Source organism: Bufo gargarizans, chromosome 1 (assembly GCF_014858855.1).
Source record: "Bufo gargarizans isolate SCDJY-AF-19 chromosome 1, ASM1485885v1, whole genome shotgun sequence".
Classification (NCBI taxonomy): Eukaryota; Metazoa; Chordata; class Amphibia; order Anura; family Bufonidae; genus Bufo; species Bufo gargarizans.
Window position 1 is genome coordinate 282137749 of NC_058080.1, and position 26662 is coordinate 282164410.

The window sequence follows — 26662 nt, forward strand, 5'->3', positions numbered from 1 at the left end:
TGGCAACATGGCAGCTGTTTACCACGTACAACAGGCATTTTTAATGCGTTTATGGATAACGGTCAAATTGCATTGCATGGCCTCTGTTCCAGTGTTTTTAAGAGCACAAGCTGTGATGTACACATATATGAGCTTTACACAATATATTGTTTTCACATTGCTTTTGTATGTACACTTCTGCTTAGATATGTGTTTGAGGTGCATTTTTTATGTTTAGTTTTTTTTTTATAATTCCACTTTTTCACAACATTACATCAAGGTGCACATAGTCCATCAAGGCAACTGCAATCATCAGTATATCCGTTTTCTGCAAATATATAGGTTTTGGGCGTTCACTTACTTTTCAAGGAGTGTAATCCCTATATTTTTTGTTACTTTTTAAAATTTCCATCTTAAAATCCGATTTTTGGTCTTTTCCAGTTCTGATGCTTTCATGAAGTTATGTGTATGTAACTTTAGGCCCAAGTTGTTTGTGGCAACTCTGCACATGTTGAACTTTAGGAGGTGTGGTGCATATAGCTTTCTGTTCGATTTTTATCCGCTAACCACTAATCAATTTTTAAATAATTTTTTTTATTTAAAAAATTAAATTTTGTCATAAAATTGCAGTAAAGGGTTTTCCAAGAGTTTGAGAAGGCTGTTTGAGAAGGCACCTGCACTCGTGTGAGCGCTGCGGCCTTCTCCGTGCTCACCACGGCACGCAGCCTCATTCCCTTCTATGGGGCTGAGCTGCACCTAGTCACAGTCCTAGGAAAAGCTGAGATCTGTCTGCAGATTTGGACCTATGAAACTGGCTGACCTGTGGCATGTGCGCATTTATGTTGGTCCCATGGTCATATGTGCCCACATTGCTGAGAACAATTAGGTTTTTATATATGCAAATGAGACTCTAGGAGCAACGAGGGCGTTGCTGTTACTCCTAGAGGCTCAGCTCTCTCTGCAACTGCCACGTCCAATCCACTTTGATTGACAGATTCAGGAAGTGTAAACATTGTCATGCCTGCCCCTGTCAATTAAAGTGGAGAGGGCACGACAATTGCAAAAGAGGCTCATTTGCATAAAATAAAATATTTTTCTCAGCAATGCAGACACATATGAACATAGGACCAACACAGATGCCTTCAGCTGCCAAGCGCACATGTAACCGGTCAGCCAGCTTCATAGGTACAAATCTGCTGACAGGTGCCCTTTAAGTAAGAATGCTGGGGTTATGGGAGAAGTGAGTAAGTACACAAATCTATATGCCAAGTATTGTATCTCCCACAGAGCTGTATGACAGTGGGAGGCATGGTGGACTACCATTCTAAACTCCTCCTCACTGCTGGCATAGTAGTGTCAAACTGAGGACATAGGACCCCTTACATACTGATGGTGGTCCCAGCCGTTGGACTCACACAAGTATGCCATATCATTTAAGTCAATGTGACTGCGGAGGCCTTTGATTGGCTGCAGTGGTCATGGAACCAGAAGCATTCAGGAACGAAGCAATGACAGGTCCACATACAAATGAATAGGGTTTTTTATGTTAAGGACCACAGGTTAGGACCCCTGGGATTGCTGGCTCCAAGGCAACCCCTTTAATATTTGCAGAGCATGACAACATACCACAGATGTATGTCAAACAACTGCTAATGCCTGTACGTTAGAGGAGTGGTTGACAGTCTTCATATACATGGTCTTCAGTATTCTAACTCCACCTTACAATAGTTTGCTTTTCCATTCATAGTCAACAAAGAAGCGAAACATAATGACTGCACATAAAGTGGTAAGGTAGTACACTATGGCAACTTACCTATGACATAAAGTGCAAATGATATAAAACGATGATAGCGGATGAGGAATTGGAGAAATTCTTCCCTTTGTATAAAAGTAGCAAAATAGTCTGCCAGAGTCTCCCCATAGAAAAAGTAGTTAACACACAGAAGGAAGTACCTGAAAGAAAGGACATTAAGATGATTGAACCTGTTAAGATGTTTAATAGAAGTTATCATGTGATTTTGGTGTAGATATTTACACAGAAAAGTGGCTTAAAGAGGCATTCCATAATTTTTGGACATATATTAATAGACCTTACTAGCAATGTGATTTGTTTCATCCGCACTCAGTGGCATCCATATATTTAGAACCCCATCATCACGAGCAGCTTCTGTCATGGGATCACCAGTCTAACCAGCAATCCAGAGATTGCTCTTCTGTGCAGACAGGATGTCAGTCTTCCCTGTATGGCTGACTTCCTTTGAACTTCTAGACAGCATCATCATCTATCAAATCTTTAAGCTCTTCCTTCCTTGTTTCACTGTATACCCCACGTGTATATAGTGTTGGTGAAGATGTCATTTCTGTCCTATCTAAGAGACCAGACATACAGTGATCTAGTAAGCAAGACCCTACAATGATTAGCTGCAGTTATACAACTCCCCTGACTCGCACTGATTTTCTCTTCTATCTGCTGTGTGCAGCATCTCCAGAGTATCCTATGAGATGTTGCGTCACACTGCTCTTCCATCCTCCTGCTTGTAAGAGCTGAAAGGGAGAAATACAGTACATGCCAATCATGGGACTAGGAAGGGCAGTGTAAGGCAGTATCTCATAGAACACAGAGGCGACTCTGCAGTATGAGTTAGTGGACAGCTGATCTATCACTTGCTGCCCTTAGATTGGAGTGAGAGCAAGGGCAGTGTGAACCCTACGACTCTGATGAGCCAAAAAATAAGGACAATTGCAGGCTGCTTTCGGGGACCTATATCGAAGGTAAAGAAAGAGGTGAGATAAAGAGTGGAGCCATATAAAAGAGCTTCTACATTCTTCTTTAGCAGAGGATGGACAGATATGACAGACTGTGGTAATGTGGGGCTATGGTAATGTAGTCGACTACATACAAGCACTGCTCATTATATACCCCACCCTCCTCTCTGTACTTTATGTCTCCTCATGAACTCCATTCCTACAGAGATTGAGCTGAAGATCTTATCAGTGTATCCAGGATCCTAATCCCTGACAAGTAGAGCAGAGAGGAGGGTGAGGCAGCTCTTTAGCTCAGTGTTGTGAAGTAACTTGTCCTGCTCTGTGATTAGGACAGGTTTTGTGTGTACTAATAGGACAGCGGCCATTTTATTTCCTCTGATGAATGCCCTCCAGACAAAATGAGCCATTAGAACTAATGAAAGGTATTTGGAAATATATTTATAATAACGTAACATTTAGTATTTTTAGTAATTTTAATTTTATTAATTCTCAGAGAACCCCTTTAAGGAAAAAATGCTACAGTACTTCTTTAATCATTATGATAACAGATCTGCATTACACCATATGTAGGCTATATGTTTTTTTCTTCAAACATTTGGAGCAAGTTTTCTTTACTTCTTGTATACTTAGAAGCCGCAATCTGTATATGCTGCAAATGCAGAGACAAATTACCGGGTATCTGACAAGCAGGTGATTTAATGCAGTTCAGGCGCGACAGTATAATACAATATGGTATACAATAAATAATATCCCGTTCTTTATCCCGGATAACAATTCCTGATTCCTTGCAAAGAGCGATGTGCACATTTGTATATAGCACAGGGCTTTCATGACTGCAGAAACAACCTTTGCCAAATGTAAGGTGTTTGCCAGCTACACCCAGCAGCAGAGCAAGAACAGGATTTTCATGCAGTGTGTTAACATCCTAAGTCCCACTGTGTTCTGGCCTATTTTAATCTTAAGTGAAAGGAGAGAACAGGAAGGAGCATGCCAAGCCTTCAAAGCGGAAACACGGACATCCAGTACATATCTAAGTCTCAGCCCCAGCTTAGCTCGTGATTAAAAAGCGCACAATAGAAAATATTGGAGATGTTCAATTTAATAGCACAGAAACTGCTCCCAATCAGCCTCCTATTGATTTTAATGGTAACTATGTATGAAATTCATTTAGCTGGAAAAAAAAAAAAAAAACACAACAACAACATTCTTCTCGTGGTTTCAGCACATATATTTCATAGATGCTTCTAGAAATTACAACTTAACCAAAAAGAACACATACACTATTACCTACCAACTAAGACTTCTAAACCAAGGTAGCTCATAAGACTTGTAGAATCGGTGGCCGATAGATATTATTTCATGGAAGCATTTCACTTGGATCGCAGATACCTGAAACACAGAAGTAAATGACAGCATTACAAAGGAAATATATCATATCCATCTAATCTGCCCATCCTGGTGAAAAGTTTAGATTGAACATCTGGGGATGTTCAATCTCCAGAGACCAGTTTACTCCATGGGACTAGAAATGTGAAAAAGAGTTGTTATAGCTGAAGTTCCCTTTCAAACTCAAAGGGGGAAGGGGGAAGGGGGAAAAGGGGGGATTTATCAAGGCATGTGCACCAGTTTATCAAGGCATGTCCACCAGTTTACTCCATGGGACTAGAAATGTGAAAAAGAGTTGTTATAGCTGAAGTTCCCTTTCAAACTCAAAGGGGGAAGGGGGAAAAGGGGGGATTTATCAAGGCATGTGCACCAGTTTTCAGGTGGAAAAATGTAGCACACTTTGAAAACGCCATTTTTGAATTAAATTTTGTGACTTGAGTTTTGATGCCTCTCAGGGCACTTTTCAATATGTTTGTGGATATTAAAGAAAGGATCTGGGCCTCCTCGGGCACATAGATTTATCATAATTTAGGACAGAAAACTGGCAAATGATCTTAAAATGCATACCAACTCATAGCTGGCATAGATTTCAGTTTGTGGTGCATGGACAGGTCACATTTATTAAAGTACTTAAAGGGGTTGTCTCATCTCAATGGGGGCATATTAGTAGGATATACCCCTATTATCTGATGCTGGGACCCACACCTATATCGAGAACGGAGCCCCGAAAGTGGTGGAGGTGTCACGACAGCTAGGTGAGCGAGGAAAAACCCAAACACGGGAAAACAAACAGAACAAACTACTAGGCCCAAAAGCTAGCAAGAAAAGGGTCACCTCCTAGCGATCCCTAAAAGCTTTCCCTAAACTGCTGTGCCCATGTGCATACCCTAAGGGTGGATATGCACATGCCCTCGGGCCTAAAACCTAAGCGCCCTGGGCAAACCCTAAGCAGCAGGGAAAAGGGAAGATATTACCTGCTTCTTCAAACCAGAAGGAAGCAAGCGTCTCCCTAGAGGCCTAGATAAAATACACAAAGGGAAATAAAGGAGAGGACTTATCTTATCTTGAGCAGAGCATCCACCAGAAATCAAGAGCTCCCAGGAAAGAACTATAACCCGCACAGGCCACTGGGGGAGGGATAAATAGCCTCACTAACAATGAAACCCAGTACACCTGAAGGAAGGTGGATCCTGCTCAAACCCAAATCAAAACAAAGAAGTCAGACATGTGCAGCCAGTCTAACAGATCTCCACACATTCACAGGGCAAGGCGTGACAGGAGGGCTCACTGCGCATGCGAAGCTGCCCTCCATTCATTTCTAAGGGACCACCAAAAATAGCCGAGCACTGGCTCGGCTATTTCTGTCGGGCCCATAGAAGTGAATGGGAGCACTGACCAGTCAGGCGCGGTGCGGAGTACTCCAGCCACCACTTTGTGGGGCTCCATTCCCAATATAGGTGCAGGTCCCAGCGGTGGGGCCCACACTTATAAAGCGATAGGCCCTTATATCCTAGCGATATACCCCCATTGTCTGAGATGAGACAGTCTTCCTAGATCTGCCCCAATGTGTGGTAAAAGTAACTTTTTGCATAGTAACAGAAGTCATTCTCTCATTAGTGCAATAAGACATTAAAATATGCAAAAGTGAGAATCCCTTTAAGTAATGTACAACTGCTATGTAGTAACAAGAGCAATTTAGTGAATTTATCAGCCATAAACTACAGACAACAAGACAGGAACACATGAGGACTTTGCCTGCAGGGTGATAATACAAGGCGGCAGATGTAATGAACAGGCCAAGAGCCTTATATAACCTTTGATATCATGGAGGTCCAAGTTCAGCATTTATCCCTATGTAAGAAATGAAAACCATCACTATGCCTAACACATACTGTACATGCAAAATAACAATGCAGTATTATATCTTCTACATCTACTCAACACTGCATGGCAAAAACCTTTTGTTAAAAAGGCCCTGTCACCTCTCCTGACTATTAGAGTCTATGAGAGAGAAATATCAATTCTGGAAAGCTTTTTTGCAGTCTGTTTTTCATGGATCCGTTGTTCAGTTTTTTGGAATTCGTTGCGTTTCCGTTTTGTTTTCGTTCCATTTTTCCGCAAAAACAGGAACTTTCTAATCATTGCAAACACCAAACACATGTGCAAAATGGGCTGGGCATAGCATTTCTCCCAAAAACGGATGACATACAAACATGTATTCCGTATGCATTCCGTTTTTTTATACGGACCCGTTGACTTGAATAGAGCCACATTATCCAGTACTTCTTATTCTTAATAAATTGACATTGTTACCATTCATGTTGTCAACAGGTGTGTCCCTACACAATCTGACACGGTCATTGACAGTGCTAGACTGTGTAGGGACACACCCTCAACTGGTGACTCCCAGTTATCAATGTAATTCTAAATGTACAAGAGGAGTAACAGCAGATAGCAGAGATAGAAGAACGAAGGATCCCAAATTAGTAGATTATGGGAAATACAAGAATTCTCAATATTACTCCACTGCACAACCCCTTTAAATGGCCAATTTCACAACTCATTGGCTCTTTAAAAGCTCCAGTTAACAGCAGTTTCTGTGTAATCTGATATTAAAGTGGGTTTCTGGGATTGCTATGGTTTTTAACAGATTGCAATGAAAAGTCAGTGGAAAGAAAACTGTAAACCTTGCCAAAGCAATGGTCAAAACAAGAAGGGTGTGGTAAAAAGGTATTTTATCACAACAGCATTTTTCGTTTTCGGTTTAGTTAAAGCCCACACAGCTTTGTTCAAGTTAATGGGACTGAACTGAGATACTAGACGCAGCCCATAGACAAGCTTGGCGCAGTTTCTGGAAATACAGAACAACTCGCTGAAATGTAAAACAAGCTGGAAAACGTACCAAAAGTATCAGCATGACAGGACCCAAGTAGATGAGGAAAAAAAACGATGTAATCATTGTTAAGCTGAAAATACCCCGAATCCACCAGTTTTTCCATCTGAAATATAAAAATATTAAATCAGCTTTTAACATTATGATCTGTGATCCAATCAGCCAGAATTACAACAAGGCCTGTAAGTGATGTGAAAATTCAGCGGAGCACATCAGATGTGCATCAGTTCAGTAGACCATCTACATCAATCTCTACTCTGAGAAGACTATGTAGACTGATACTGTCCGCATGTGTTTGTTCTGCAATAAAAGGTCTACTTGGTCCAAACATGGTGCAGTTTCTTTATTTTAAAAAAAGGGGGTGTCCCACGAAAAATACTCTACATTTTTCAAACCAGCACCTGGATCTGAATACTTTAATAATTGCATGTAATTAAAAATTTACTATTACGACTGAGTTGTTATTAACTTAAAGGGGTTCTCCAGGAATCAGTTAAAATGGCCGCCAGCAAATGCGAGCAGGACTGGTTGCCTCCACTTGCAGTGCTGCTTAGGCCGGTCACACCATGTTTAAAAAAGGAGCTGTGGCAAGGATGGGAAAGGAGACGGGCCAGCAGGTCCGTCTGAATTACCATTTTTTAAGCCTGTTTTAGGTGTAGAAAATGGTCTAAGGGCTCATGCACACCACCGTATGCCATCCGAGACATCCGGTCCGTGAGCAGGTCATATGTCCCGGAGCGGCATACATTGTGCGCACAGCATCATGGGGCTATTGTCCTGCACTCATAAGATCATATTGCCTCAGAGTTATTATCCATATTGCCTCCTTTGCTGGCTGGACTCATTTTTCCCTCACATTCTACACTGCTCGCTTCCATGGTTACAACCACCCTGCAATCCATCAGTAGTTGGTCGTGCTTGCACACTATAGGAAAAAGTGCCTGCCTCTCTGGTGGCCAGGACCGTGGGAGCGCACATAGGCTGGTGCTTTTTCCTATAGTGTTCAAGCACAACCACTGCTGATGGATTGCAGGGTGGGCGTAACCATGGAAACAAGCAGTGTAGAATGTGATAGAAAAATGAATCCAGCCAGCAAAGGTAGCAATAAGGATAATAACAATACATTAGTAAATGCCTTGTATTATCTTTCTCCACATGATAAATGCTATTTGCTGAAGTGAGACAACTCCTTTAAAGGGGATTCTGTCATCAGATTTAACCCCTCTAACCTAAACATATGCTCATGTCCAGACTAATAAGAAGAATCCTAAGCTGGCCTTATTAAACCTCACTGTGGCTCTATTTGCCCAAAAAACAGGTTTTTACAACCTGTCAATCACTTACTTAAGGTGCCCAAGGGGAGGTCTGTTAATACAGGGTGCCCGGCCGCACCACTCGCCGTCCGGTGCCCAGCACCGCCTTCCCTGTCTTCAGCGCCGCCTTCTAAATCCTCCCCGTCCCTCTGCCAGATCCCGTGCCTGCGCACTAGGCTCATCCTGATGCGCCCGTGCGGACTCTTGGCAGCGGCTTCGCATCAGGCCGGCGCATGCGCACTTCGCGCAACGAAGCCGCTGCCAGGAGTCCGTACGGGCGCATCAGGCTGCGACTAGTGCGAGGCGCGGGATCTGGCAGAGGGACAGGGAGGATAGCGGAGGCGGGGCTGAGCTGTAGAAGGCGGCGCTAAAGACGGGGAAGGCGGCGCTAAAGACGGGGAAGGCGGCGCTAAAGACGGGGAAGGCGGCGCTAAAGACGGGGAAGGCGGCGCTAAAGACGGGGAAGGCGGCGCTAAAGACGGGGAAGGCGGCGCTGGGCACTGGATGGCGAGTGGTGCGGCCGGGCACCCTCTATTAACGGACCTCCCTTGGGCACCTTAAGTAAGTGATTGACAGGTTATAAAAACCTGTTTTTTGGGCAAATAGAGCCACAGTGAGGTTTAATAAGGCCAGCTTAGGATTCTTCTTATAAGTCTGGACATGAGCATATGTTTAGGTTAGAGGGGTTAAGTCTGATGACAGAATCCCTTTAAAGAGGACCTTTCATCGGTCCAAACATTGTGAACTGAGTATCATGACATATACAGCGGTGCCCAGGGATCTCCCTGCACTTACTATTATCCCTGGTCGCCACTCTGTTCTCCCGTTATGTCCTCCGGTATCTTCGCTCACTTGGTTATAGTAGGCGGAGTCTGCCCTTGTTCTACTGGGCGTCTCCTTCTCCTAGGCTGTAGCGCTGGCCAATTGCATCGCAGAGCTCATAGCCTGGGAGAGAAAAACTCCCAGGCTGTGAGCTCTGCGCTGCGATTGGCCAGTGCTAGAGCCTAGGAGAAGGAGACGCCCAGCAGAACAAGGGCAGACTCCGCCTACTATAACCAAGTGAGCGAAGATACCGGAGGACATAACGGGAGAACGGAGCGGCGCCCAGGGGTAATAGTAAGTGCAGTGAGATCCCTGGGCGCCGCTGTATATGTCATGTCATGATACTTAGTTCACAATGTTTGGACCGATGAAAGGTCCTCTTCAAGCCTGTGCTAAGCTTATGTTTTTTTTCTTCGATCTCAAAATTCAAGGTAAAACAAACAGTTCTGAAATTATAGTGCGTTGATCTAAACATTACTGAGGCTGGCTGGCCGGAATAACACGGAAAGACAGAAATAAGAGAATCTGCAAAAGAACCCCACCAAGCTCTCAAGAGACAGTTCCATCATAACATTGCATAACACTGTGTCTTAAGTTTTTTTTTTTATAATCTAGAAACTATCATTGCTCATCTCTTAACCCCTTAAGGACACAGCCCTATTTCACCTTAAGGACCAGGCCATTTTTTGCAAATCTGACCAGAGTCACTTTAAGTGCTGATAACTTTAAAACGCTTTGACTTATCCAGGCCATTCTGAGATTGTTTTTTCGTCACATATTGTACTTCATGACACTGGTAAAATGAAGTCAAAAAAATTATATTTTTTGCACCAAAAAATATCAAATTTAACAAAAATTTGGAAAAATTTGCAAATTTCAAAGTTCCAGTTTTTCTACTTCTGTAATACATAGTAATACCCCCAAAATTTGGATGACTTTACATTCCCCATATGTCTACTTCATGTTTGAATTATTTTGGGAATGATATTTTATTTTTTGGGGATGTTATAAGGCTTAGAAGTTTAGAAGCAAATCTTGAAATTTTTCAGAAATTTACAAAAACTCAATTTTTAGGGACCAGTTCAGGTCTCAAGTCACTTTGCGAGGCTTACATAATAGAAACCACCCAAAAATGACCCCATCTAAGAAACTACACCCCTCAAGGTATTCAAAACTGATTTTGAATACGTTGTTAACCCTTTAGGTGTTGCACAAGAGTTATTGGCAAATGGGGAGGAAATTTGAGAATTTTATTTTTTTGTCTAATTTTTCATTTTAACCCATTTTTTCCACTAACAAAGCAAGGGTTAACAGCCAAACAAGACGGTATCTTTATTGCCCTGACTCTGCCGTTTACAGAAACACCCAATATGTGGCCGTAAACTACTGTACGGCCACACAGCGGGGTGTAGAGTGAAAGGAGCGCCGTTTGGTTTTTGGAAGGCTGATTTTTATGGACTGGTTTATTTACACCATGTCCCATTTGAAGCCCCCTGATGCACCCCTAGAGGAGAAACTCCCTAAAAGTGACCCCATCTAAGAAACTACACCCCTCAAGGTATTCAAAACTGATTTTACATACGTCGTTAACCCTTTAGGTGTTGCACAAGAGTTATTGGCAAATGGCGATGAAATTTGAGAATTTCATTTTTTTGCCTAATTTTCCATTTTAACCCATTTTTTCCACTAACAAAGCAAGGGTTAACAGCCAAACAAGACTGTATCTTTATTGCCCTGACTCTGCTGTTTACAGAAACACCCCATATGTGGCCGTAAACTACTGTACGGCCACACAGCGGGGCGTAGAGGGAAAGGTGCGCCGTTTGTTTTTTGGAAGGCTGATTTTTATGGACCGGTTTTTTGACACCAAGTCCCATTTGAAGCCCCCTGATGCACCCCCAGATTATAAACTCCATAAAAGTGACCCCATCTAAGAAACTACACCCCTCAAGGTATTCAAAACAGATTTTACAAACTTTGTTAACCCTTTAGGTGTTGCACAAGATTTAATGGAAAATAGAGATACAATTTAAAAATTTCACTTTTTTGGCAGATTTTCCATTTTATTTTTTTTTTTCCAGTTACAAAGCAAGGGTTAACAGCCAAACAAAACTCATTATTTATGGCCCTGATTCTGTAGTTTACAGAAACACCCCATATGTGGTCGTAAACCGCTGTACGGGCACACGGCAGGGCGCAGAAGGAAAGGAATGCCATACGGTTTTTAGAAGGCAGGTTTTGCTGGACTGTTTTTTTTTACACCATGTCCCATTTGAAGCCCCCCTGATGCACCCCTAGAGTAGAAACTCCAAAAAAGTGACCCCATTTTAGAAACTACGGAATAGGGTGGCAGTTTTGTTGGTACTAGTTTAGGGTACATATGATTTTTGGTTGCTCTATATTACACTTTTTGTGCGGCAAGGTAACAAGAAATAGCTTTTTTGGCAGCGTTTTTTATTTTTTTTATTTACAACATTCATCTGACAGGTTAGATCATGTGGTAATTTTATAGAGCAGGTTGTCACGGACGCGGCGATACCTAATATGTATACAATTTTTTTTTATTTATGTACGTTTTACACAATGATTTCATTTTTAAAACAAAAAAAATGTTTTAGTGTCTCCATAGTCTAAGAGCCATTGTTTTTTCAGTTTTTGGGTGATTATCTTAAGTAGGGTCTCATTTTTTGCGGGATGAGATGACGGTTTGATTGGCACTATTTTGGGGTGCATATGACTTTTTGATCGCTTGCTATTACACTTTTTGTGACGTAAGATGACAAAAAATGGCTTTTTTTACACCGTTTTTATTTTTATTTTTTTACGGTGGTCACCTGAGGGGTTAGGTCATGTGATATTTTTATAGAGCCGGTCGATACGGACGCGGCGATACCTAATATGTATACTTTTTTTTTATTTATGTAAGTTTTACACAATGATTTCATTTTTGAAACAAAAAAAATGATGTTTTAGTGTTTCCATAGTCTAAGAGCCATAGTTTTTTCAGTTTTTGGGCGATTATCTTAAGTAGGGTCTCATTTTTTTCGGGATGAGATGACGGTTTGATTGTTACAATTTTGGCGTACATGCGACTTTTTTGATCACTTTTATTACCTTTTTTTGGGAAGTAAGGTGGACAAAATTTCAATTTCATCATAGTTTTTTATTTTTTATTTTTATGGCGTTCACCGTTCGGGTAAAGTAACATGACCGTTTTATAGATCAGGTCGTTACGGACGCGGCGATACCAAACATGTGTAGGGAATTTTATTTTTTTAATTTTTAATCAGTGATAAATGTGTTTTTTGATTTTTACCTTTTTTTCACTTTTTTTTTGACCCAGACCCACTTGGTTCTTGAAGATCCCGTGGGTCTGATGTCTGTATAATACAGTACTGTACTCTATATAGGGCTCTGTACTGTATTTTACTTACACTGAACAGATCTATGCTTTCAGCACAGATCTGTTCAGCACCATGGACAGCAGGACGCCTGAGCAGGCGTCCTGTTGCCATGGGAACCTTCCCCGTCTGCTCAGTTATGGTCAGAACTGCGCAGACGGGGAAGGGTAAGGACGGGGCTCTGGGGGGCTGTCTGGGGGCTCTCTCCCTCTCCATCGGGGGGCTGCAAATGCACTGCAGCCCCCCGATCGGAGAGGGAGGGAGCTCCCTCTTACTGTTAACTTTTTCCATACAGCGGTCCGTACGGACCGCTGTATGGAAAGGGTTAAACGGCTGACATCGCATCACCGATGTCAGCCGTTTATACCAGGGTGCCAGCAATGTGCTGGCACCCTGGTATACCCACTGTACACCAACGATTACACAATAGGAGGCGGGCGGGGGATCGCGATCCCGCCTGCCGCACCGCCCGCCTCCCGCACCGCCCCCACCGCCCGCAACACCCCCCCTGCACCTCCCACCGGGCTAAAATCATTCAGAGGTGCAGGGGGGGGTGATAAATATATATTTTCGCCACACTAAAGTTTCTGATCGCCGCGGTCAGGGACCGCAGCGATCAGAAACTGCAGAAAGCGCAACAAACCGCAGGTCTGAATTGACCTGCGGTTTGTTGCGATCGCGGACATGGGGGGGTCACGGGACCCCCCCGCGCATTTAGCCGAGGTGCCTGCTCAATGATTTGAGCAGGCACCTTGTTCCGATCACAGCCGGCCGCACGGCAGTGATCGGAACAACACATGACGTACCGGTAAGTCATGTGTCCTTAAGGGGTTAAAGGGGTTGTCTCACTTCAGCAATTTGTCATGTAGAGAAAGTTAATACAAGGCACTTACTAATGTATTGTCATTGTCCATATTGCCTCCTTTGCTGGCTGGATTCACTTTTCCATCACATTACCCATCATATCCAGGGGCTAAGATCACCCTACAATCCAGCAGTGGTGGTTGTGCTTGCACGGTATAGGAAAAGGTGCCAGGCTCCCTGGTGGCCCAAGATCATGAGAACGCACACAGGCCACCTCATATCTGCGCTGCAGAGGTGCCCGTAATCTATGTAAACGTGTATAAGTGATATAATGTGATGGAAAAATGAATCCAGTCAGCAAAGGAGGCAATATGCACAATCACAGTACATTAGTAAGTGCCTTGTATTAACTTTGTTTACATGATAAATGCCATTTGTGAGACAACCCCTTTAATATAATCACTTCTACAATGATCTACTGATGTCTCTCATTTCCAAACGGTTTTCCTGACCCATGTTGTAATGACTGATAGACAAGGACATATGGTACGTACCTAGATGACATGCCAGATAGAGCATTGTTCAGCAGCTGTGGGGTGCCATCTGTAGGAGGCGGGGCATCTGCAACATCACCTTCAAATGCTGAGTCAGCATCTGCCTCGACATACTTGTCCTCCACCGGTTCCTATAAGATAAAAGATAAGTACATAGGATTTCACAGGCCACGCTGAAATAAAGGAGCCACTTATACTAATGGGTTTCACTTAGGGGAAGTGAAGTACAGCACTACATGTCCTAGAGCTGCCTAGGCACAAGGGCCATACACACTTCTCCATGGACCAGATGTATGACACAGAGCAGCTAAACAGCTACTGTACCTCACACATCTTACTCAATAACCTGCCTGTCTGGAGGACACAACAGGGCAAGACTGTATTAGAACCTGTGCTACCATGAGAGATGATATAGTCAGGCAGTCCTCATAGACATGTCACAAGGTGGCTGCAACATAAATGTCACCCCTAGGACCCTACTACTTTGGAGGAACAGAGGTTACGTGACTGATTCACACTGAAGTAAAAAAGTGGAGGCCAAGCTGGTATGGTCCTCACCACTTCTCCTTTCAATTTTATGGAGAAAGCAGCTGACGTGAATTGGTGAAAGGTGGTCACAGAGCCGTTCAAAAAGGTAGAGCCCTCGTCTATTAGGCATTTATATTTAAAGGGTTAATCAAAGACTATAAAATGCCCCCATATGCCGGGCCCCTCACATTGAACACGTCCGCATGTGTTTTGCGGATCCGCAAATTGCAGATCTGCAAAACACGGACACCGGCAAGGTGCACCCTCTTCATTTGGATTGACAAGGCCAGACAATTAACAGGCCCCCCATTGCTCCTAGAAGCTCTTTTGCATATAGTAAAACATATTTCTCAGTACTGCAGGCACATATGAACATGGGACCAACACAGATGCCTTCAGCTGCCAAGTGCACATGTAACAGGTCAACCAGTGTCATAGGTACAAATCTGCTGACAGAGGCCTTTAATAGGTTGGGTCGTAGTGATACCAATTATGTTTATGTACGTAGTGACTCTGACAAGTAGACTCTACCACATCCAAATCCAGTCAGAGGCAGGATATAATAGTGGCTGGGACATGGCAACTATTTGCCAATTGCAGGATAGAGCATGCTACCTTCCTGTTTAACCCCTCAGATGCTGTGGTCGACACTGACTGTGGCATCTAAACTCCGGGATCAGAGTTGATCAGAGGTAGTGGGAGCCGGGTGTCTGCAGTATAAAACAGCTGGCACCAGCAAGCGATGGTGCGGACTCAGCTCCTGCTATTACGGCACAGAGCATTAACTACCCACAGTCTGTGCACTAATAGCCCGTTACAGAACGGAAAAGGATTTACCCCTTCCTGGCCACACCACGTAAATTTACATCAGCAGTCGGGCATTTAAACAGCAGGCACCCTGGACTAATGTATGCAATCGATGATGCTGTGGTCAAATGTGACCATGTCATCTGGGAAGTTAAAGACCGGCAGCGCGCGCTCCTGGCCGTGGTGTTCTTTGCAGGATGTCAGAAAAGCCTCCCAGAGCTGACGTTTTGATGTGAATTGCCTTCTACCCTCCTAGATCTTTTGCTTGAGGATACTCTAAAAGGTATTCCATAGCATTGAGGTCAGGGGAGGATGGTGGCCATACGTTGAGTTTCCTCTGTGCTCTGAATCAGCCACTAATCTCTTCACAGTAAGATGAGTTTTCATGAAATATCTAATATTTTCATACCCTGTCCAAGGCATTGCACTATTTGACGCTTTTCAGCAGCAGAGCAATCCTTGTTCTTTCCCATATTGCTTGAAACTTATGGCCTCCTTAGTAATGTGGAACATCCTTCTTAGGGCTGTTTCACATGAGCGAGTCAATTGCAGGAATCGTGCTCCGTGTGCGAGTGTGATCCTCTGTTCTGGACTTGCAGGAGCGCACGGCATTATACGGACTTATAATGCTGTGTGCCTCTGCTTGACCTTATTTCTACAGAATCATAGTGATCTAAGAGCCCTGAGACACAATACCATCCAGGAGTCCAATTGAAAAACAAAAAAATTACATCTTTGTGACACTTACATCAAATCTGCATATTAATTTGGAACATGGAGTAGACTCCAATGCTAATGCATTGAAGTCTATAAGGCCTCTTTCACACGGGCGTCATGTTTTTTGCCCGGATAAGAGCCGGGTGCGTTGCGGGAAAATGCACAATTTTCCCGCGCGAGTGCAAAACATTGTCATGCGTTTTGCACTCGCGTGAGAAAAATCGCGCATGTTTGGTACCCAAACCCGAACTTCTTCACAGAAGTTCGGGCTTGGGATTGATGTTCTGAAGATTGTATTATTTTCCCTTATAACATGGTTATAAGGGAAAATAATAGCATTCTCACTACAGAATACATAGTATAATAGGGCTGGAAGGGTTAAAAAAATAAAAAAGTTAACTCGCCTTATCCTCTTGTTCGCGTAGTTCATTCCCGGTCTGTTCTTTGCTAGCTGTGGGCTTGGGCTGAATGACCTGTGGTGATGTCAGATCACATGCTCCAATCACATGGTCCATCACCATGGTGATGGAGCATGTGATCTGACGTCATCAAAGGTCCTTTAGCCCAAGCCCACAGCTAGCAAAGAACAGACCGGGAACGAACTACGCGAACAAGAGGATAAGGCGAGTTAACTTTTTAATTTTTTTTAACCCTTCCAGCACTATTATACTATGCATTCTGTAGTCAGAATGCTATTATTTTCCCTTATAACCATGTTATAAGGGAAAATAATACAGTGAATAGACTGTCACCTAGAACCCATGCGTGAAAATCGCACCGCATCCGCACTTGCTTGCGGATGCTTGCGATTTTCACGCAACCCCATTCACTTCTATGGGGCCTGCGTTGCGTGGATTATCGCACCGCAACGCACAAAGAGGAGCATGCTGCGATTTTCACGCAACGCATAAGTGATGCGTGAAAATCACCGCTCATGTGAACAGCCCCATAGAAATGAATGGGTCAGGATTCAGTGCGGGTGCAATGCGTTCAACTCACGCATCGCACCCGCGCGGAATACTCGCTCGTGTGAAAGGGGCCTTAGAGAAGCAATCTGAGAACTATTAAAAAAGTGTAAAAAAAAAAAAAAGTTTTAAAAAAATAAAATAAATGTAATTCAAAATCACCCCCTTTCCCTACAATTTAAATAAAAATACATAAATAATGTAAAAAAATTAACATCATGGGCATAATCACATGTTAAAACACCCGTACTATTAAAATATTTATCCTTTATGGCAAACTGCAAAATGAAAAAAAAAAAAAGTCAAAATGGCTGATTTGCCGTTTTTTGGGGGGGTCGCTTCGCCGCCCACAATTTTTTTTAATAAGAAGTGATAAAAAAATAAAAAGTCGTACACACCTCAAAATTGTTCTGCAAAAAATAAAGTTATCTGGGTCAGAATATGGCAATACTAAAGGGAAAAAAAAAAAATTCCCCAAAGTTTAATTTTTTTCGGTATTAAAACGTGATAAAAACTATAAACATGTGGTATCGTTGTAATCATAGTGACCCAGAGAATAAGAGTAACAGGGACAGTTTTACCGCATAGGAAACGGTGTAAAAACAAAACCTCATAAAACTGTGGTAGAATGGTGTTTCCACCCAATTTGTAAATGGTGCCATTAGAAAGTGCATCTTGTCCCGCAAAAAACAAGCAGTTATGGTTTTGGCAGGGCTGTGAGCAAAAATATGAAAACGGAAGATTATTGCCAGTTGAACACAGTTTTTTTTTTTTTTTTTTTACAGGGATGGCCAACTGTCTAATGTGTATGGTGGCCTCCTGACATGAGGGGAGAAAAGGCTCAAGCAATCTGAATTCCAACGCTCGATCCTTTAGTTCTGGCTAGTGTTGTGTGAAGCGAGCTTCCAATGCTTAATCCGAAGTAGATTCATTAAAAACTTTGGAAAACTACTGTACGGAGATCCATCTCCATACAGTATTAGAATGTATGGGCTCCGATGAGGCAAAGTAAGTTAGTTGCGAAGTCGCGCGAGACTTCGTTGAATTACTTCGGTAGTTGATTTTTAAAGTGAAAAACCACTTTAAAACTTGACACCGAACTTGGCTTCGGTTCCGAGGTACGAGACGGATCTCCGTACAGTATTATTCCGAAGTTTTGAACAAAGCGACTTCAGATGAAGCATCCGAAGTTCGCTTCGCTCAACACTAGTTCTGGCAGGTAAGGTGCCATATGTGTCTGGCAGTTGCTTTCTCCTAACTTTCCACTGAAAACCCCTGCATGCTCGTCGAGTATATATGTGTATGGGGATGCTGGGCATGGGCACATCCTGCTGTACCATCAGCAGAACATTCCAGCAGCATTTATCACTAAAGTGACTGGAAAGGCGGAGTATGAATTTTAGCCAATATTCACGTATAAAGAAACAAAGAATTGTCTGAATAACTGGTACTTCGACATCAGACTAGAATTAGGTCAGTTTTGTGCAATCAAGAAAGGTGCCTGCCGTAATGAAGATGACACATCTATCCCGAAACTGAAACTTCTACAGTATGGAGTGAATCATCTACTGCCAGGTAGAGATCACTGCACGTTCACCCAATACCCATGGAAAACTGAAGAAATTCTAGCAAAGATTTCTCACCAGGACCAACCCTATTAGGTATAAAGCTGGCATCTGTATAAAAGCTGAAAGTTAAACCAGCCATACATTTTACCACCAGTCACCACTGCAGGGGTGGCGTCACCCACTAGCACTTTGTGGTTCTCAGTCCTAGCTCACACAGTAGGTGACCCCACTCTATGACAACTGTAGTCGTCTTGGCTATAGAAGTTTTCCAATTGTACCCATGACAGATAAAAAAGAAGAAGCCTTTTCAGAATGCCTGGTAAATTCTAGGGAACTGAAATCAACACTGAGGCAAATTTACTCGTCCTGTATTCACCATGATTATATCCCCACTGCCTTCTCAATTGCTGGAAAAAACGGCATAGTTCTGAAAGTTGAACAAAATTTTGGTGGATGGACATCATCTCTTGTGTAAATCTGGCACAGGATTTAGGATACACCAAATGTATAAAGGTTTGTGCGTCTGAATAGTAAATTAGTCCAATATTAAAGGGTTTCTGTCATGAGAAATAACGTTATGTATCTGGCTGACATTAGCGATGTGCTAATGGCAGCAGTACATAATAGAATCTCCCTGCCTGCCGCTGTTCCCTCAAAATAAAGACTTTTATAATATGCTAATGAGCCTCAAGGTGCTATGAGGGCTTGCTTCAGCACCTAGAGGCTCGGTCTATGCACCCTTTGGCACACCCAGGTCTAGTTGATTGACTTTCGAGTTCTCCTCAGTGTCCCGTAAATCCTGCGCTGTCCTGTTTAGTATTCGGCACAGGCGCAGTGAGTGAAGGACGCGCTCCTGCTGCCGGCTTCCTCACTGCGCCTGTGCCGAAGGAAGGAAGCCGGCAGCAGGAGCGTGTCCTTCACTTACTGCGCCCAATACTAAACGGGGCGGCGCAGGCACGTGATTTACATGACACTTTGTATTGTCTGAAGGCTGACAATAACAAAATGACATAAATCTGTTCAGTACTGTGAATGAAGCCGACAGTAAAAGCAGATTTTACCAGGTATTATTCCCGATTCTATTTCTAACAGCGATTTCTCCTCTGTTTCTCCTTGGACTAGAGCGGTCATTCTAGTCTTGTATGAAAGCTGGACTGTCAGCTTTCAAACAAGACCAGTTGCATATTTCTAGCTGCTACCATTGAGATGACATCACCATCTAAAGCAGCCCTCCCCCTCCACTTTCTCCCCCAGCCCAGCTCCAGGCTGTCAGGGCTGAGCTCATCTGTCTCTTGTTATAATACTGAGAAGACGGACTGCACACTGCAACGCTGTGAGATGAGAGCTGCTGAATAGGAAAGTAGCATGCACTTGTGGGAGTCATTAGCAGGTGAAACAGAAAATGTTTAAATTTTAAATCACAAAAGCACTTATACAGCAGGGTGTACCCATTAGGGAATAAACAATGAAACGGCAGTTACACTTTAATGGGATTCTGATCGGAGGTCTTTTGGTCATTCACATTGGGGTCTGATCTGATGTTTTAAATGAGGGGGGGGGTCTCATTCATGTGGGGGCTCTGATCTGAGGTCTAGGTGGTAATTCACATTGGGGGGTCTTTTTTACAAACCGGATTCCAAAAAAGTTGGGACACTAAACAAATTGTGAATAAAAACTGAATGCAATGATGTGGAGATGGCAAATGTCAATATTTTATTTGTAATAGAACATAGATGACAGATCAAACGTTTAATCCAAGTAAATGTATCATTTTAAAGGAAAAATACGTTGATTCAAATTTTCACGGTGTCAACAAATCCCAAAAAAGTTGGGACAAGTAGCAATAAGAGGCTAGAAAAAGTAAATTTGAGCATAACGAAGAGCTGGAAGACCAATTAACACTAATTAGGTCAATTGGCAACATGATTGGGTATACAAAGAGCTTCTCAGAGTGGCAGTGTCTCTCAGAAGCCAAGATGGGTAGAGGATCACCAATTCCCACAATCTTGCGCAGAAAGATAGTGGAGCAATATCAGAAAGGTGTTACCCAGCGAAAAATTGCAAAGACTTTGCATTTATCATCATCAACTGTGCATAACATCATCCGAAGATTCAGAGAATCTGGAACAATCTCTGTGCGTAAGGGTCAAGGCCGTAAAACCATACTGGATGCCCATGATCTCCGGGCCCTTAAACGACACTGCACCACAAACAGGAATGCTACTGTAAAGGAAATCACAGAATGGGCTCAGGAATACTTCCAAAAACCATTGTCAGTGAACACAATCCACCGTGCCATCCGCCGTTGCCAGCTGAAACTCTACAGTGCAAAGAAGAAGCCATTTCTAAGCAAGATCCACAAGCTCAGGCATTTTCACTGGGCCAGGGATCATTTAAAATGGAGTGTGGCAAAATGGAAGACTGTTCTGTGGTCAGACGAGTCACGATTCAAAGTTCTTTTTGGAAATCTGGGACGCCATGTCATCCGGACCAAAGAGGACAAGGACAACCCAAGTTGTTATCAACGCTCAGTTCAGAAGCCTGCATCTCTGATGGTATGGGGTTGCATGAGTGCATGGGCAGCTTCCATGTCTGGAAAGGCACCATCAATGCAGAAAAATATATTCAGGTTCTAGAACAACATATGCTCCCATCCAGACGTCATCTCTTTCAGGGAAGACCCTGCATTTTTCAACAAGATAATGCCAGACCACATTCTGCATCAATCACAACATCATGGCTGCGTAGGAGAAGGATCCGGGTACTGAAATGGCCAGTCTGCAGTCCAGATCTTTCACCTATAGAGAACATTTGGCGCATCATAAAGAGGAAGGTGCAACAAAGAAGGCCCAAGACGATTGAACAGTTAGAGGCCTGTATTAGACAAGAATGGGAGAGCATTCCTATTTCTAAACTTGAGAAACTGGTCTTCTCGGTCCCCAGACGTCTGTTGAGTGTTGTAAGAAGAAGGGGAGATGCCACACAGTGGTGAAAATGGCCTTGTCCCAACTTTTTGGGGATTTGTTGACACCATGAAATTCTGATTCAACATATTTTTCCCTTAAAATGGTACATTTTCTCAGTTTAAACTTTTGTTCCGTGATTTATGTTCTATTCTGAATAAAATATTATAGAAGTTTGCACCTCCACATCATTGCATTCAGTTTTTATTCACGATTTGTATAGTGTCCCAACTTTTTTGGAATCCGGTTTGTACATTGGGATCAGAACTGAGGTCTGATTGAGGGTCTTATTAACATTGTGGGTCTGGTTCCCCAGGAAAGGGAAGTGGATGTTATTCTCCATCTTGGGACAAACGATCTGGCATGCAATGAGGTTTCAAAGGTGAGGGAAGCTTTTCACACACTTGGAAAGGATATACAGGAGGTTGCATCAACTGTTTCATTCTCTGCAGTTGACAGGAAGATGCGCATTAAGGAATTCAATGTATGGCTTGGTGAATGGTGTCTGAACCAAGGGTTTGGCTTTGTGTCTCATGTTAGCTCTTGTTGGAATGGAAAAGAACTGTACAAGAAAGATGGTTTGCATCTTTCTCTCAAGGGAACGAATGTCCTCGGTGAACAGTTCCAAGTATTTGCTAAGAATCATTTAAACTAGGAAAGGGGGGCAAAAGAGTGATAATCCAGCAGTCCGACTGCCCCCCGGAACAATGCCAGAAGAGGCCAGTAGCACAAAGGTTAAGAAATGACAAGCTCAGAGTCTTGTCTACAAATGCTCGCAGTCTAGGGAATAAGATCAATGAACTTGAGGCTATAATGGCATCTGAGAATATAGATGTAGTGGCTGTTACTGAGACATGGTTCAAGGGGAGTAATGACTGGGATACATCAATACCAGGGTTCTCTCTATACAGGAAAGACAGAGTAGGCAAGAAGGGGGGAGGGGTGGCCCTGTATGTGAAAGATAGCATAAAATCTAATTTGATACAAGTTAGCGAGAACAATTTGGAGTCAGTTTGGGTTACCTTGCAGCTTGATAATCATAAGGTAACTCGTGTAGGTGTGATATATATACCACCTAGCCAAGTCAAAGAATTAGATGATCTACTAGTTGAGGAAATAGCTAAAATGACATTGAAGGGGGAAGTTATCATTATGGGAGACTTCAATCTTCCTGATGTAAACTGGAAAACCAAAATAGCTAGTTCTGCCAGGAGTACAGATATTCTAAATTCCCTACTGGGATTATCTCTACAGCAAGTAGTGGAGGAGCCAACCCGGAAGGAGGCCATTTTAGATATAGTATTCACAAATGGGAATTTAGTATCTGATATTACTGTAGGGGAAAGCTTGGGATCTAGTGATCACCAGTCAGTGTGGTTTACTATAAGTACAGTGACTGAGTCACACCACAGAAAAACAAAAGTTTTAGATTTTAGAAAAACTGACTTTTCTAAAATTAGATTAGTGGTACACGAGTCCCTATCAGACTGGAACAGTCTGATAGGAGTCCAGGAGAAATGGGGCTACTTAAAAGTTGCACTATTGAAGGCAACAGAAAATTGCATTAGGCTTGTCAGTAAAAGCAAAAAAAGGAAGAGACCACTGTGGTACTCAGCAGAAGTGGCCAAAATTATTAAAAACAAAAAGATAGCATTTAGGAATTATAAAAAAAAACAAAAATGAGGATGACAGACAAATTTATAAGATTAGGCAGAGAGAGGCCAAACAAGTTATAAGAGCTTCTAAAGCACAGGCAGAAGAGAAATTAGCTCAGTCCGGGAAAAAAGGCGATAAGGCATTCTTCAGATACATAAATGAAAAAAGGAAACTAAAACAAAGAATTACCAAATTAAAAACTAAAGGAAGGTATATGGAAGAAGATAAAGAACTAGCTGACTGCCTCAATGAATACTTCTGTTCAGTTTTTAGAAAGGAAAATGAAGGAGAAGGACCTCAGTTAGGAAAGAAGACTAATGAATCTTTTGACGCATGTGTCTTTACAGAGGAAGAGGTTCTAAGTCAACTGTCTAAAATTAATACAAATAAGTCACAGGGGCCTGATGGGATACACCCACAGCTATTAAAAGAGCTCAGCGGTGAACTAGCAAAACCATTAACAGATTTATTTAACCAATCACTGGCAACAGGAGTCGTCCCAGAAGATTGGAAATTAGCAAATGTTGTGCCCATTCACAAGAAAGGTAGTAAGGAGGAATCGGGCAACTATAGGCCAGTAAGCCTGACATCAATAGTGGGGAAATTAATGGAAACCATACTTAAGGAGAGGATTGTGGACCATCTAAAATCCCATGGATTGAAAGATGAAAAACAGCATGGGTTTACTTCAGGGAGATCATGTCAAACTAATCTTATTGATTTTTTTGATTGGGTGACTAAAATAATAGATGGAGGAGGTGCAGTAGACATCGCCTATCTAGACTTTAGTAAGGCTTTTGATACTGTCCCACATAGAAGGCTTATCAATAAAGTGGACTCCCATATTGTTGAATGTATTAGGCAGTGGCTGAGGGACAGACAACAGAGGGTTGTAGTCAATGGAGTATATTCAGACCAAGGTCTTGTTACCAGTGGGGTACCTCAGGGATCTGTTCTGGGACCCATATTGTTTAATATCTTTATCAGCGAAATTGCAGAAGGCCTCAATGGTAAGGTGTGTCTTTTTGCTGATGATACAAAGATTTGTAACAGGGTTGATGTACCTGGAGGGATACATCAAATGGAAAAGGACTTAGGAAAACTAGAGGAATGGTCAAAAATCTGGCAACTAAAATTTTATGTTGATAAGTGCAAGATAATGCACCTGGGACGTAAAAACCCAAGAGCAGAATATAAGATCAGTGATGCAGTCCTAACCTCAGTATCTGAGGAAAGGGATTTAGGGATCATTATTTCAGAAGACTTAAAGGTAGGCAGACAATGTCACAGAGCAGCAGGAAATGCTAGCAGAATGCTTGGGTGTATAGCAAGAGGAATTACCAGTAGAAAGAGGGAGGTGCTTATGCCGCTCTACAGAGCACTAGTGAGACCTCATTTGGAGTATTGTGCTCAGTACTGGAGACCATATCTCCAGAAGGATATTGATACTTTGGAGAGAGTTCAGAGAAGAGCTACTAAACTGGTACATGGATTGCAGGATAAAACTTACCAGGAAAGATTAAAGGACCTTAACATGTGTAGCTTGGAAGAAAGACGAGACAGAGGGGATATGATAGAAACTTTTAAATACATAAAGGGAATCAACAAGGTAAAAGAGGAAAGAATATTTAAAAGAAGAAAAACTGCTACAAGAGGACATAGTTTTAAATTAGAGGGGCAAAGGTTTAAAAGTAATATCAGGAAGTATTACTTTACTGAGAGAGTAGTGGATGAATGGAATAGCCTTCCTGCAGAAGTGGTAGCTGCAAATACAGTGGAGGAGTTTAAGCATGCATGGGATAGGCATAAGACCATCCTTCATATAAGATAGGGCCAGGGGCTATCCATAGTATTTAGTATATTGGGCAAACTAGATGGGCCAAATGGTTCTTATCTGCCGACACATTCTATGTTTCTATGTTTCTTATCTGAGGTCTAATCAAAAATATTTGTTTTCTTATTTTCCTCCTCTAAAACCTAGGTGTGTCTTATGGGGCAAAAAATACGGCAAGCCAAATTTCTGGCACATTTAGCTTAGTAAATGTCCTCCACAGGCAGAATTATCCCTAGGCCTCTTTCAGACGGCCAATAGCAAACTCGTCCATGTTCCAGATGGTGAACATAAAGAAATGTTTAAACAGAACGCACATGGATAAAGTCTGTGGTTGGTCCATTTTTCCTGCGGGCCCGTTCATTTCAATGAGTCTTTCAGGAAAAGCGAACAAATAGAGAACATGCGATTTTCTCGGTACGGACCTATGGTGCAGACAGGAGCCGTCCCATAGCAGTGAATAGGACAGTTTGTAATTACACCTGCTTAGCGCTGCGATGTCAGCTGCGAGCAGGTAAACAATGAAGGGAAGGCTGCGTTCTTCAATCAGCTGTCCGACACCCTGCACCCCTGCCCTAAGGATAGGTCATCAATATTACTATCCCGGAAAACTCCTTTAACTTGTTGCTATGGGCAACCAATCCAGTTTTTGATAATCTCCCCTATTGACAGCACCTAAACAGCTGTCTTTTGAATGAAGTTTCATACTTTAGTTCCAGCTGCACACTTTTCACAGGAGCGAATTTTCCGTCTGGATGCAATCTGTTTTGCGATTGGACAGCCTCCGGACTGAACTCTGACCCCTTCATTCATTCGTTTTTTCACTGACCATCTGTCTATTCCGGAAAAATTGCTGCCTGTTCTATTTTTCTGTTTTTCATGCAGGACTGGTCCATTATGGTCAATCGGTCAGTAAAAAAAAAAAAAACACACCACATGTGTCTTAGGCCTCATGCACACAACAGTTCTGTTTTTTGTGGTCCGCAAACTGTGGACCGCAATTTGCGGAACGGACGACAGTCAATATAAATGCCTATTCTTGTCCGCAAAGCGCGGACAGCACTCCGTTAGGACATGTTATATTTTTTTAGCGGGGCCGCGAAACGGAGCAACGGAGTGCTGTCCGCATCCATTAAAGTGAATGGATCGGCATCCGAGCCGCCAAAACGGCGGCTCGGATGCGCACCCAAACAACGGCCGTGTGCATGAAGCCTTATTCTTCAGTTTTTCTTCACGCGTGTGAAAAACGGATGCAAAGTGGATGCAGTCCTGACAGAAAAAGCTGAAACACTGAATACAATCACAGAGAAAGCGGACTGAACGTGCATGCACAACCATCAGACCCTGACATATTCCAGATCTCTCATGTGAAAGAGGCCTAAAGAATCTGTGAGAACCACTGCCAACTCAAGAGCACATGCTTAGGAAAACTCGAGAGGCGCTTCAGCTTGGCTGCCATTCCAGTTTACATCAAGCTGAGTTACGGGTCGGCCATGTGAATAGAGTAACTTTACACCCATGCCAAGAGCAAATGTTACAAGAATCAGATGACAGGAACGTGAGGATAATGGAGAGGAGTCAAGTTCCTTCTATGCAGATCTGTCCATTGTCTGCAGTGAACCATGGGGCACACGGCAAGTGTACTCATCTACAGCATGGTAATAAAAGGTCATTTTTAATGGGACTTCAACAAGACCACAAGTCTCTAA

The 26662-nt window shown here is 42.7% G+C and overlaps 1 protein-coding gene across 1 annotated transcript in view; it reads right to left on the bottom strand.

Moving 5' to 3' along the window:
- Nucleotides 1-26662, bottom strand: part of CDS1 (CDP-diacylglycerol synthase 1) — an 86294-nt gene that overhangs the window by 35792 nt on the left and 23840 nt on the right. The window contains exons 2-5 of the mRNA XM_044304238.1: nt 13919-14049; nt 7034-7130; nt 4037-4134; nt 1793-1932 (exon numbers count right to left, since the gene is read on the bottom strand). Coding sequence (XP_044160173.1) covers nt 1793-1932; nt 4037-4134; nt 7034-7130; nt 13919-14049 — 466 coding nt within the window. The remainder of the gene's footprint in view (nt 1-1792; nt 1933-4036; nt 4135-7033; nt 7131-13918; nt 14050-26662) is intronic.